The 13902-nt window shown below is 39.8% G+C and overlaps 1 protein-coding gene across 1 annotated transcript in view; it reads left to right on the forward strand.

Moving 5' to 3' along the window:
• LOC117516975 (polypeptide N-acetylgalactosaminyltransferase 10-like) overlaps positions 1-13902 on the forward strand; it is a 396627-nt gene that overhangs the window by 76819 nt on the left and 305906 nt on the right. Inside the window, 2 exon segments of the mRNA XM_034177870.1 lie at positions 5520-5622; positions 8390-8528. Of these exon segments, the coding sequence (XP_034033761.1) occupies positions 5520-5622; positions 8390-8528 (242 nt within the window).

The following is a 13902-nucleotide window of genomic DNA, read 5'->3' on the forward strand; positions in this document are numbered from 1 at the left end:
TGTTCAATTTTCTAAAATGATTTTTTTGTCATCAATACGCTTTTCTGTAGCTGCTTAACCAGTACAATATTCCTTGTAAAGAAATTCAGATTTTTTTTTTATTTTTTTGACCTGTGTGAGACAGTTGAGACATAATTCTGCTGTTTTGTCTGGAGTGTGAACATGTTAATTCTGGGTTTGGGGTCAAATGCATACAGAAAATGTCCAGATTTTAATCTGCTGTCTGGGATATTAGAGGGTTGTCAGACTGATGAATTCTGTCAGGTCTGCAGCATGTCAATAGAAGCACCAGTAACTGTCTAGTAACTTCCTATTCTTAAACTCTGATAAGACTGAAATGATGGTTCTTGGTCCAGCCAGACATCGGCATCAATTTGACCAGCTGGCGCTTATAGTTTGGGTTTGTGTGTTGTACATCATACAGACAAAGTGAGGAATTTTGGGGTACTTTTTGATCCTGCATTGTCTTTTGACCTCCACATTAGAGATATTACGAGGACTGCGTTTTTCCATCTGCGAAACATGACGAAGATCTGTCCCATCCTGTTTACATGTTTTCTTTCCACCTCATTGTCACTCTTTCTTTTAATTTTCACTTTGTTTACCATGCAATTTGCCCAAAAATTCAGAAAAAGAGCCATGTTTTTGATGGAGACAGATGAGGGCTGTCCCCGGATGTAGAAGTATTGCGTCACCTGCATCATATTTTACCCCTTTAGTGCCTGACCGCAAATAAGACTATCGTGCCCAATTGCAAACTCAGATTCTCCAGCTTCTCACTCATCTTGTCCAGTGCTGCAGTCATGGTATTTATTTGTGATGCAAAGATCACAGTAATGAATCAGGGGCATTTTTTCACATGACTACCTTTTATTCAGAATTATTTATATACTCTACCACTGATAACTACAGCTGCTTTCAGAAGGAACAATGTGTTTCTGTTCATTCTGTGAAGTGCAGGTATTTCAGTTTGTCATGACTTCAAGCTCCTCAGGTCATTTTATTTGTTAAATAGTCACTGGGACTTCTATCAGAGATTGAGAAATTTACACTGGATCACATATTTGAGATTTATCAGCCTGGCTAGGCTGGGTAACATTGACCCATCAAGTCAGCCTCTGGTTTTAGTCCTTGCTCCAAGACAGCTTTGCAATTTGGTTCTCAATTACAGCTCACTTGTTTTGCCCACTGGCACCTTCTTAAATGAATGGAGGCAGAGGCACAAAGGGGACACCATGATGCCACCTTTCTCTGTTCATGAATCTCATTCAATGCACACTTGTTCGCTGCACTGGCTGACAGGATTGCAGATGTAGGGAACCTGATGCAGCACATGGAGAGCTGCCATACTCAGTAAAAAAAAAAAAAAAAGAAAAAAAAAGCTTTTTTATTTGATGTGCGGTCAAGCATCTTAGGGAAGGGAGATCTTGATGTGCGGTCGAGCATCTTAGGACCCTGTTCCACTGGCGTTTAGGAGGATTTGCGCATGAAATGAAGAGACAAAAGCTGAGAGTCCGCAACAAAGGTGGGCGGAAATGACAAATGTCCCGGGGTGGATCAGAGAATACATGAGGAAGAAAAGCGGATATAACAGGGAACAGAAGCGAAGGCGACCGTGGAGGCGCCCCCATGAGGGGCACAGCGGCTCTGATGCACTCGCTTCATCCGTACCCACTCTGTCTGCATGCATGATATACCATTTGCGACCGTGATGTGGCCGTGCTGGGCACGCGTCATATCTGTTTTGCACGCTGTCCCGGTCCACCACCAAGCTGCGCCAACCCGTCAGTTGTGGATATCAGCGGATGACAGGGGATATGCGGTGCGTTGGTTGTGTATGTCTTCAGTATGTATTCAGGCAGTGATGCGGCTCTCATCTGCAGCAGGATTTTTGAGCCGCTCAAAAATCCTGGCTGCGGACATGCGTGCCTCTGCGGATGATCACGGACGTGTTCGGATGGCGGCCGAATCATACAGGAATGTTACACGGTCATTGCGGTTGTTTGGCGGATGTGGGCCACTTTTGTGCGCATTCCATCCGCAAATCCTCCTAAATGCCAGTGGGACAGGGCCCTTAGGGAAGGGAGGTCTAGAGGAGAGTCAGAGGTACAGAAATCAGGTAAGGCAAGGCTGAATGAGAGAAAACAAGGCGCTAGAGGATCACCCATCAGAAAAATTGCACTGGCGATTGTACGAGTGACATGTTTGTCATCCTGGGAAACATGTCCCAGGAAGCTGGAGTGAGCACGACAGCACATAATGCATTGACAGGACCTCAGAAAAAGACAAATGTACAGTAATGAATGAAATATATGGAATCAAATGAATGTCAAGATTCACAATAATTGGTGACTTCCTACCTGACACTGTCACCTCTCTAAGAAATAGTTTCGATGATACTGGCCTAAAAGATAGAGTGGAGGCTATAAGAGTACACTGACCTTGGCTAAAAATTTTAAAAGTTTTCCACATTCATTTTTCATTTGTGTTACCAAATAATACGTGGGCTAAGTCAATTGCACTTTCAGTGCCCTCAAACGTTTTGGGCCCCTTGGTATATTTCACACATTTTAATGTGTTCATGCCATTTCAAATACAAAAAGTAATACAGGCTTAGAAAAAAATCTAAAATTATCTTCCATGAACTCAAACTCAAAGCAAATCAATAAAACATGATATAAATTAATAAAAAATATAAAAGCCAAGTTGATGGGTTGCATTCGACCACATTCGTACTATGTGTGAAGGGGCCCTAAGGATTGCGCATGAAGCAGGAATCGTATGCAATACATGGAAAATCAAAGCTGCCTCTAACGTCTCGTACACCTGTTGCTACAACTATTTGCGCACACCAGCAGCTAAAAGACAGAGTGTGCGCTGTGAGAGCCCATTCGATCCCTCTCATGGCAGGTTTTTCCAAATTCCAGGTCAAACACACAAACCTCTAACATCGATCACTTGGCACTTTGAAAGTGCATGGCCATTCACACTATTAGCACAAAAACAGTCAGCAGACAATCACTGTTGAGCTGGATGTGAAATTTGTCTAAGTGCCCCATGACTGTGGAGTTTCAACGCAACACACACAACGTGTGTGCGTGTGTCGCCCCCCTCCCTCGCTCCCCCTAACACATATGGCGTGCCGGGTGGCGGTGGGGTGTTACATTTGCATAAAATGTTTATACGTATGTACAGATCTGATCGCATGGGGGCCAGACAGCCAGGTCTGATCGCACACAGCACGGGGAGGGGCCTGTCAGCTCATCACAGCACACTGACAGCTGAATGACGGCTCAGTGCACAGATTAAAAACACAGAAACCACTGCAAGGACAAGTATATAAATAATGATGACAACACCTACATATTATTATTATGCAATTACATAGCAAATAACGAAAATTAATGACCACATAACACAGAGACATGTGGGTCTGGGCACTTAACAGACAAGGGGGGCATGTTTGCTCACAGCGGTTGCCGTTGTGATCTCTGCTCCTGGATGTCCCAGCTGGAGAACACGTACCGTGTTTTGAAAGATATGAACTTACAACATTCCTCCATGAGGTGCATGTCTCTGCCTGCTGTCCTCATGTGGAAATACATAAAAACACATATCGCTTTTGCAACGGGCTGGAGAGCATGCACAGCGCACAAATTAACAGGCTGTCCCAGCTGTAAAGGACCATCAGTTCATGTGGACATGCAGAAGGCGACCAGAATGTTACGTCTGTCTGACAGGACACACATGTCCTATGAGTACACTGCAGGACCATATGACAAGCCAACAGTGCAACAAATATGCCACTTTCAGTCATGTATCAGCAGAAATACGCTGTAACAAATCCTGTTTGGTCAGTTATCACAGCGCTTTTTTCTTTCTTTTTTTTAAATATGTTTATCTGCTTGTTGATTTTAGCCATTTCACACTGCTGTTGTAAGACAGTGATTGTAGCACAGTGGTAAAGTTTCTGTCTGGTAATCAGAGCTTGCAGGTTCGAATCCTGTGAGTGGCATTTATTTTTATTTAACCAGGGTTATTTAACTGCAGGGTTCTGTATCGTGTCCCCTTTTATTTCTATCAACCCAGTGATATTCCCTAATGATAGAGCTGGCTTTTATTTTACTTTTCTCCACATCAGCGGCGTGATGTGGTGCACCACATCCCAGCTGCTCACATTGTGTTCCTGCTTGCGCGACACCGTCGCGTGCACAATACCGTTGCAGCAGGATCGTGCACTCCTGCCCGTTGGCTCGATGTGTTCGTGGTTTGCTTATAGGAGCTGTTCCGCTGTGATTCGCCCTGATTTGTACTTATTTGTACTATGTGTGAAGGGGCCCTATGTAATGGGCCCCATTGGTGTAACAGCTGCAATCGGTTTTATTAGCAGTTTCTTCAGACAAGTCAGGGGATGGATACATGAACATTTCCAAGTCACTGAATATGTCTTACGTTTTATTTACATCAGTGATGAAGAAATACAAACAGTATGGCACTCTATGTTAAATTTGTATGGAATACATATTTTTCAGAAACTGAGTGACTGTGCAATTAGGAGAAGAGTGAGGAAAGCCACCAAGACACCTAGACAACCCAAAACAAGTTATAGACTGCTGTAGCTGTGACTGGAGAAATTGTGCATAGTACATGTTTTGCATTTTTTAATCACCAGTTATACAGCTTCATGATGATGTAGTATAGAGAAGGATTTTCTTTCACCAAACATTAAATCTAGGCTTGCATCTCAGATGTACCTTCTGTCAAATTGTAGCTGGACTTTCAGTTCTTCTTTTTAAGAACGTCCTCCTCTATGCCACTTCATCATGAAGCTGTATAACTCAGAAGAACTGTAGAAGTAAAAAAAAAAAAGTGAAAAAATATGAAAAACAAGTATTGCACACAAAATCCTATTGAATTTGACATATAATTAGTTCCCAGGGGTTGATCAGTTTCTGCGCAAGAGATCAATACTTATGTAATAATACGTAACAAGTAATGAAGATTTTTAAGGGAAATGTAAAGTAAGTCTCTTTGGCTGCTCCCTTGTTTGCACTCGGGGTCGCCACAGCAAATCCAAGGTGGATCTGCATGTTGAATTGGCACAGGTTTTACGCCGGATGCCCTTCCTGATGCAGCTCCACATTACATGGAAAAATGTGGCAGGATTTGAACCCAGAACCTTCAGCACTGAAACCAAGTGCATTAACCACTTGGCCACCACCCCTGCTGTTTAAGGGAAATGTATCGGAGTAAAAGTATACATTTTATTGAGGAAATGTAGTGGAGTAAAAGTGAAAGTTGCCAGAAATGTAAATAACAAAGTAAAGTACAGATACGTCAAAATTCTACTTAAGTACAGTAACAAAGTATTTCTACTTTGTTGCATTGCAACACTGCTGGACAGTTATTGGCTCCACTAATATTTGATTGAAGGACTTTTCAGTTGGTGATTAAAAATATGTTACTAAAATGAGTGTGACTGAAATGGCTTGATGTGTATATTTTCTATGCTCTTACAGGGGTTAAACCAGTTGAGGAATGTTGCTCAAGTGGGCCACGATGGTGTGCGGCGGAGAGACTGGCACGACTATGATGCAATAAAACGCGAGGCTGCTCGTACTGGTAGGTTCTCAGATGCTTGCTGAGAAAAACAGCTCTTTGTTAGAGCAATGTAATGCACCCATGTAATCTACATTATATGCAGTCCTTAGAAATACTGTGTACCTCATTAGGGTTTTGACATTTTTAATGAAAAAGACACTTTTTGCCAGAATTTATGTTTTTAGGCCATGTTTGGCAGCATGCTCTGGTGTCTTGCGTCACTGCATACATTAAACTATGGAATTGCCGTGGATTAAATTGGTAAACAAGCAGGCAGAGCACCAGTTCATCCCCGTTTGTTGGATGTAGCCATCTGTCTGCTGCACCCAGGTGATCATTGGTGTCTCTTTTGCCTTTGCTGTTGCTGTACCCCCTGACCATTGAGACACCTGAACAATAGATCATGCTCTGTGCAGTACACCACTTGGCCAATTTAGTTAGTATGCATCATGTCAGTCTGATTAAGTAACTACTCATTTGTCAAAACATCACATAACATCCAAGGATTCCCTAAAGAACCCTAATGAAGACATCCAGTTGGGGCCTTAGTTTGCTGGTTAGACACCAAGTCTCACAACCATACAGTGAGACTGAAAGACTGATCTCAAAGACTGTGTTTGTTCCTCTGCAAAGATATTTGCATCACTAATCACCTCTGTCCACTGACCTCATTAAACCATAAGCCCTTCCTAGACATCTGTATACCTCACAGGTGAAGCTTCCAGAGGGATGGCAGTTCTTGCAGCAGCTGTTCCTTTTTAGACAAAAAACCTGACCGAAAAACTACTGCAATGTGGAGCCTCAGCTGAGTCATCTAGCATAGTCTAGCATCTAGCATACAACATCTCCAGATCCTCCATGAATGTTGAGCAGGAACTGCTGAAACTGGCTATTGTACAGAGCTCTGGAATGAATGAAGTGGACATGCTTCACTTTACAATGTGATTGATTTTCCAGCATTTGCCACAGAAAATTTACAAGTGATTTAATGGCATTGTGTCCCTGAATCCACTATATTCATCAGTTGTGTTGGTAACAATTCTGCTCATTTTATGCTGTGATAGTTTCATGACATCATTGGCATTAAATAATAAGAAAAAACTAAACAAAAGAAAAAAATAATAAATCTAATCCTCATTTTTCCCTTACAGCTTTGGAGGACAAGCAGCACATTGTTCATGTCATCAGCTCCTCTCTCTTTCTCTCTCAAAAAAGATAAAGTAATGAAGCATTGCCAGAGACATTGATGCTTTTATTTCAGGGTAAAGGGAAACCTAATTTTTTAAAGCGTTTTCAAAAAATGACTTTCATGTTTTCATTTTTGGAGCCAAATATTTATACAGTTAATCTTCTTGACAAATATGTGACACCAAGTCTGAAAGGTGACATTATAATGAATATTTTGATATGTAACACATGGACATGATACTAAAACACAGTACAATAAAATAGGAATTTCTGAAAGTATGGTAAAATGAAGAGCAACTCAGCCAGAGGTAGGACAAAGTCACTATCAAGTCACTCTCAACTCATGAATCGGCAAGTCACAAGTCTCAAGTCAAGTCCCAAGTCAAGTCTCAAGTCATAATGAATTGTTTGCAAGCTGACTTGAGACTTGACTTGAGACTTGGCAATTCATGATGTGAGAATGACTTGACAGTGACTTTGTCCCACCTCTGAACTCAGCCACATGGGCTGTGCAGCCAGTACACTCTGAGTGCCTGTCCCACATCAGGGATAAATAAGTAGGGATGTGTCAGGAAGGGCATCCGGTGTAAAACAAGCCAACCCAACCATGCAGACTAAAAATCAAATTTCTATACCAGATCAGTTGAAGTCCAGGTTAACAACGACCCTCACCAGTGATGTTGCCCTACAGGATGCTGACTGAAATTGAGCTAGTTCAGGGCAAAGAAGGAGAAGAGGAGGAGAACATGTCCACAAACAGCGGGAGAAGAGGAAAACTAGAAGGGTGGAAGTGAGAGTTGGTCTTTGAATGTTGGCAGTATGACTGGTAAAGGGAGAGAGCTGGCTGATATGATGGAAAGGAGAAAGGCAGACACATTGTGTGTGTAAGAGACCAAGTAGAAGTAGAAGTAAGAGCAGGAACACAGGCGGTGGGTTCAAGCTGTTGTATCATGGTGTGGATAAGAGGAGTGGTGGATAAGTGGTGTTGGGGTCATTTTAAAGGAAGAGTATGTTAAGAGTGTGTAGGAGGTTAAGCGAGTGTCTGACAGGGTGATGAGTGTGAAGTTGAAAATTGAAGAGGTGATGTGAATATCATAAGTGCATATTCCACATAGGTAGGTTGCGAGATGAAGGAGACAGAAGATTTTTGGAGTGAGTTAGATGAGGTGGTGGAGAGTGTGGCCAAGCATGGAAGAATGGTGATAGTAGCGGACTGCAATGGGCATGTTGGTGTAGGGAGCCAACCCAGAGCATTCATTTGTAGGCTATAAGATGATAGGATTTATTGTTTTTGATCTTGACAAATTAGTGGGGAAGGAAATGTCTGTCTGTCTGTCTGTCCACTCACTTCTTTTTAGACGGTATCTGTCGAGGCATTTTCGAATCCAAGGAGTATATTTCTATATTTATGCGCAGTTTTAAAATCTGAACTGTTTCTTGTTCATTTTTAAAATGACAGAAGTCATCCGGTGTTTGAATTTGTCAAACAAATAGACAAACTCTCAATCAGGTGTATTTATTTTGTCTACATTATGCATGTCTTCATGTCCATAGCGTAGGTACTGACTGGGACTCAAACGTATGCATTTTCGTCACATAGGTTATGGTGAACAGGGGAAGCCAGTCCCGCTGACAGAAGCTGACCGGGTGGACCAGGCCTACAGAGAGAATGGATTCAACATTTACATCAGCAACAGGATTTCACTCAACCGCTCGCTTCCTGACATCCGCCATCCAAAGTGAGTCCCGTTCGTGGCTGTGCCATCAACTCAAGGTGTAAAAGGATTCTCAAAGTCCAAAGTTTGCATGCTGAATAGCTGCAATATCTGTCAGTATTTTGTTTCCTCCTGTACATGTAAATTTCACATAAAGTAATGTCAGGACTTTGACATTGCAGTTTTTTTTAATTTACTGTTGAAACACTCTGTAACACATGTATTTCAACAAAATGATCACACTTCTTTCATGATGGGCTTAACTATTATCATTATTTTTGTTTAATGACAAAATGGGTAATGGATCCAAGATATACAGTAAATTCTTAAAAATGATTTTTGAATAATATTACAAAAGAAAAGTGATTTGAAAAACAGACTGAATAGGCAATATAAGCTGAACTAGAAATTTCCATGTAACTAGCATGTTGGCTGTGGGGATCCACAGGCTCTAGTTTGGGTCGTGCTTATAAAATAGGTTGCTGACATTTTTCAAGGGTGGTAATAGATTGTGCAAATTTTCTATAATGAGTTGGAATGGTTTGTGATTCTAGAATGTTTTTAGAAACATAGACCTTAGACCTCAACAGTTTTTAGAAGAACTCAACCCTTTTACTTCCTGTTAATTATGTAATTTGTTAATGTAAATTTACTGTCTTAATGTATTTATAAATTGTTTAGGTTCTTGTTATCATATACACACTATCATTATTATTATCATTACTGTTTTTGTTGTTATTATCATCAGTATTATTATTATTTTATTTTTACTTCTATTTCATTTGATTTTTAAATGGTCCACAATGGAAATAAGTGTTTTCACTTGTGTCACTTGTTTCACATTGTGGCATTCATGCATTTTTAACGTATTTACAGTTATATTATATACTTACATTGAACTTACTAAATAAAATCTCGCACACACACACACTTTTAATATATAGATGTTTTACAGCCCCATGCTGAATTGGCATGTGAGTCCAGAATGTAAATATCAATGTCCATTTTTCAGTGTTGTAAACTAATATATGTAGCTTCTCTCTAAAAAAAAAGTTCCATCAACATTTGGTTTTGGTGCCATTCATCCTTGACCAAAAATATATAAACATACCAAATAGCAAATGCAAGCTCCCCCCAGTGTGTGTGTGATCAAAATGCATGCACGCACACACACATGCACACACAAGCAGAGCTTTTTGTCCTTTCTGCATTCTGCTGTAAACAGGTGCTTGTAAACTGCCAAACAGAGACTGTGGTGGAAAACATTATAAGCACTATACTTTTCACTTATGGTACTGGGAGCATGACACCTCAGTCACTCATGGTAACAGTAATACAACACTTAAATAAATGGACTAAACCAATTGAACTACAAAAAAAGTCTAACACTAACAACACTGTTGAACTAACGTGAATCACAAGAACGATATTTAAAATCCCAAACCCCAAACATTGCAGCACAATGTCCATTGTTTACTGGTTAGCTAAAATCACTAATTTCTCAAAAAAAAAAAAAAAAAAAAATTGTCCTATAAACTTTCCGTTTTTGCAGAGTTCATCCTTGATCCATAATACATGAGCATAGCAAATGGCACGTCAGCTCTCCCCGGTTTTGCTGTGATCGAAGCCATACACACACATGCATGCACTCACGCATGCACACATGCACACAGAGGCCACTTGGCTATTATAACATAGACTGTATCAATATTAGTCCTATCAATGTTCGGTTTTGGCGCCATTCATCCTTGACCCAAAATACATAAACATACCAAACGGCAAAAGTCAGCTCTCTCCAGTTTGTGCATGATCAAAATTGCATGCACACACCCACACACATACACAGGCAGAGCTTTTTGTCTTTTCTGAATTCTGCTGTAAGAGGGTGCTTTTAATTAACAAACAGAGACTGTGGTGGAAGACATTTAAAGCACTACACTTTTCACTTATGGTACCAGGAGCATAACACTTCAGTCATGGGAACAGCAACATAACACTTAACTAAACTGACTAAACCAATTGAAGTACAAAACACAACAAATCAAGGGCAAGAACACTAACAAGACCCTAGACCTTACTTGTATGAAAGGCCTTGAGGTGATTTTGTGCTGTATAAATAAATGAAAATGAAATGAAATGAACTAACAACACTGTTAAAGTAACATGAACCACAATAACATTTTTACCCCCAAAACCATGAACTCCAATGGTGCATTGCAGCACAATGTTCATTGTTAACTGCTTTGGTAAAATTGCCAATTTCTAAAAACATATTTGTCCTATCAACTTTCCATTTTTGCAGAGTTCATCCTTGACCCAAAATACATAAGCATGCCAAATGGCAAATGTCAGCTGTCCCCGGTCTCTGCATGATCAAAGCCATTCACATACATGCACACACACACTCACACAGAGGCCACTTAGTTATTATAATATAGATGAACACAATATTGTAAATGAAAAGAGAAGCAAAAATAGCTAAACTGTGTGTAAAATGGGAATATAAGAAACATAAACAAACAACAAAGTTAAAGCTACAGTTTGTTGGACTTTGTGTCATCTCGTCCTGAAATTGTAGATTGTATGAGGCCATTGCCAGTGACAATTTCCCTTCCCTTCACATCTTCTTTTTTTGTTGATAGGGATTCATGCTCCTTTGCCTTATGTTGTGATAAACAATATGTATTATCTTCTTCCATTTAACAAAAATGAAGGTTCTCAAACAGTGTTCACTAGCAACCACTAGACAGAGTGTAGGTGAGCAACCACTGGTTCCTTTTCCCTCTACTGGAGTAAGTATGTCCCTTTTGGACCCCTCCCATCTCGATATGAAGGGCACATTCTAATCTTATGAAAACACATTGGTTGCTGTGGGTAACTATACACTAATTAACATATGGTATGAATGTTACATTCCACTAATAAACACAGAATTTCTACACACTGTAACTTCAAACTATCAAACAAAACTTACAAGAAGAGTAGGATGAATACAGGATTGTAGAACATGAGGAGAAACAAGAGAATTATTATTGGCAAAACTGAAAAACAACAGAGAAACCTATCATCATCATATCTACTTCTTGCAACAGTATTCTGTCTTTCAGCTGCACTTCAACCTTCACTCATCCGATCAATAGTCATTAAATTTTCTTTTTATATTTTATTCTTTTTACATTTTTAATAAGGCTTTTAGCAGACATCAATGTTAAATTTTTTTCTTTTCTTTGTTTTTTGCCCAGACTGCATAAAACATAATCAGACTTTCAGCATATCCTCTGCTGTCACAAAACTGAATTCCTTTTTCCAAAATAAATAAAATTTCAGCCTGTGCTTCAGTTGTTTGAAAACTGACATTTTTTTCAGGACTGGCCAGCATTGTACTACACATGTGCACATCTTCACAAAGATGAGAAGGTAGTGAGATGCAGGGGCAGCTGGCCACTAGAGGGTGATAAAGTGCAGACCCCTAAGGTGCTCAAAGCATTGAGAAAAAAGATATAATACAACATAATAAATAAGAAATAAATATGTTTTGCTTAGAATCAGAGTATGCAAGGGCCTGTCAGTGTCAGTATGAATTTAAATTCAGTGTTTTAATTTAATTTTGGCTGGTGAGAGCAAAGCCCATTTCCTGGTTGGGCTGCCAGTCATATAACCTGAGGCTGAGTTTTAATTTGAGAATCAAACTTTCCCTCATGTTTTTAATCTAACTTATTGACAATGACAAAACACTCACCCCACCAAATGGGGTTTCACTCACCAATACTCTGGCTGCAATAACTGGAAAAACTATTAGTAGTCCAGCAGCTGCCACAACCTTTGTGCTCTAAGTCCAACTTCCACCTACTTTTGGTTTATTTTGTCTGTACACTTTTGCATCACATAATTTGAAGCAAAGATCAGCACCAAGCACTCTTTGAAATCTTAAAGCAAGCTCTGAAGCATTGACTTGAAATTTTTCACTGGCTGAATTCAAAAGAAGAAGCTGACTGTGGACAAACTATGCTGTGATATCTAGTTACTGATTGATAACATTAGATATCAATGTAGAATAGGGGAAGCACTTTTGAGTATTAAAGCCTTTTAATCAAAGCTTTGAATCAAAGTCTCAGGCTGAATTCAAAACAAGAAGCTGGTGGTGTCTGAAACTGTTCTTGTACAATAAAGGAGATTGGTCAAACACAGGAAATGTGGGTGACAGAACGAATAGTAATCCTCCACAGTTCTAAAAGTGGATGGTCCACCTTTTAATTTACTAATTTCCTCCTTCACTCTAAGTTCCACACACTTTTTTAACCAGGTTAGTCCCATTGAGATCAAGACCTCTTTTGCAAGGGGTACCTGGACAATTATAAGGTTTCCAATTCACCAAAACTGTCCCTGTTATTCAAGGAAAATACTCTTTACTACAACTCTCATCACAATAAAATATTAATTCATTCTTGTAAAACAAGAATTGGGTTCACAAGTTTGAATTAACCTTGAATGTTCTCCAATCCACACAGGGTCAAAACACATCCACTAATACTTGGTTAAATGTCCCTAGCAAGCTGTACCTCACCCAGATGCTTTTGGTAGCCATCAACAAGCACTTGGCATAATTGTGGAATGATATTTGACAAGTGTTTTTGGCAGAATTGATTGACTGAGTTAATTTAATTTGGTCGGGGCTTAGGAAAGGGCATTCCAGAAGCTTAATGTAAGCCTTCTTTATCCAACACACAACCAATTTTGATGTGTGTTTGGGATTATTATCCATTTGGAACACCCAATTGCTGCCAGGTTTCAACCATCTAGCTGCTGATTTGAGGAATTTGGATGTAGTCCTCCTTCTTCAGTAATCATTGTCTCATCTGACCATAAAACATTTCTCCAGAAGGTATTTGGTTTGTCCATGTGGGCAGTTGCAAATTTCAGTCTAGCTTGAAAGTGTTGATGTTTGAGCAGGGGCTTATTTCTTGGTCAGCACCCTTTCAATCCATGGCGATGTAAAACCCGCTTCACTGTGCACAGTGATATTGGTCTTCCAGCAGTTTACAGTTCATGGGGGGACTGATCCTTTGTAATTCCTGGTTTGTTCCTTCCCAATTTGTGTAACTAAATACACAATCCATCTTCTTAGATCTTCACTGGGTTTCTGGACTTTCCCAGCATTATGAATATTGGTCAGTCCAATAAGGGCTGTAAAACACATCTTTTTTTATGGTGCCAAAAATAAACTTCCAGTTGTAGTCAATCATGATCACTAATGAGGAGTTAATAGGTACTGACCTTGTCATGTTAAAAGACATTATAGAACCTTCAGCTCTACTTAATAAAAGATTTAAGTGACTGTATATACAACCCCAATTCCAATGAAGGTGGGGCATTGTGTAAAATGTAAATAAAAACAGAA

This window comes from Thalassophryne amazonica, chromosome 9 (genome assembly GCF_902500255.1).
Source record: "Thalassophryne amazonica chromosome 9, fThaAma1.1, whole genome shotgun sequence".
NCBI classification, from domain to species: domain Eukaryota; kingdom Metazoa; phylum Chordata; class Actinopteri; order Batrachoidiformes; family Batrachoididae; genus Thalassophryne; species Thalassophryne amazonica.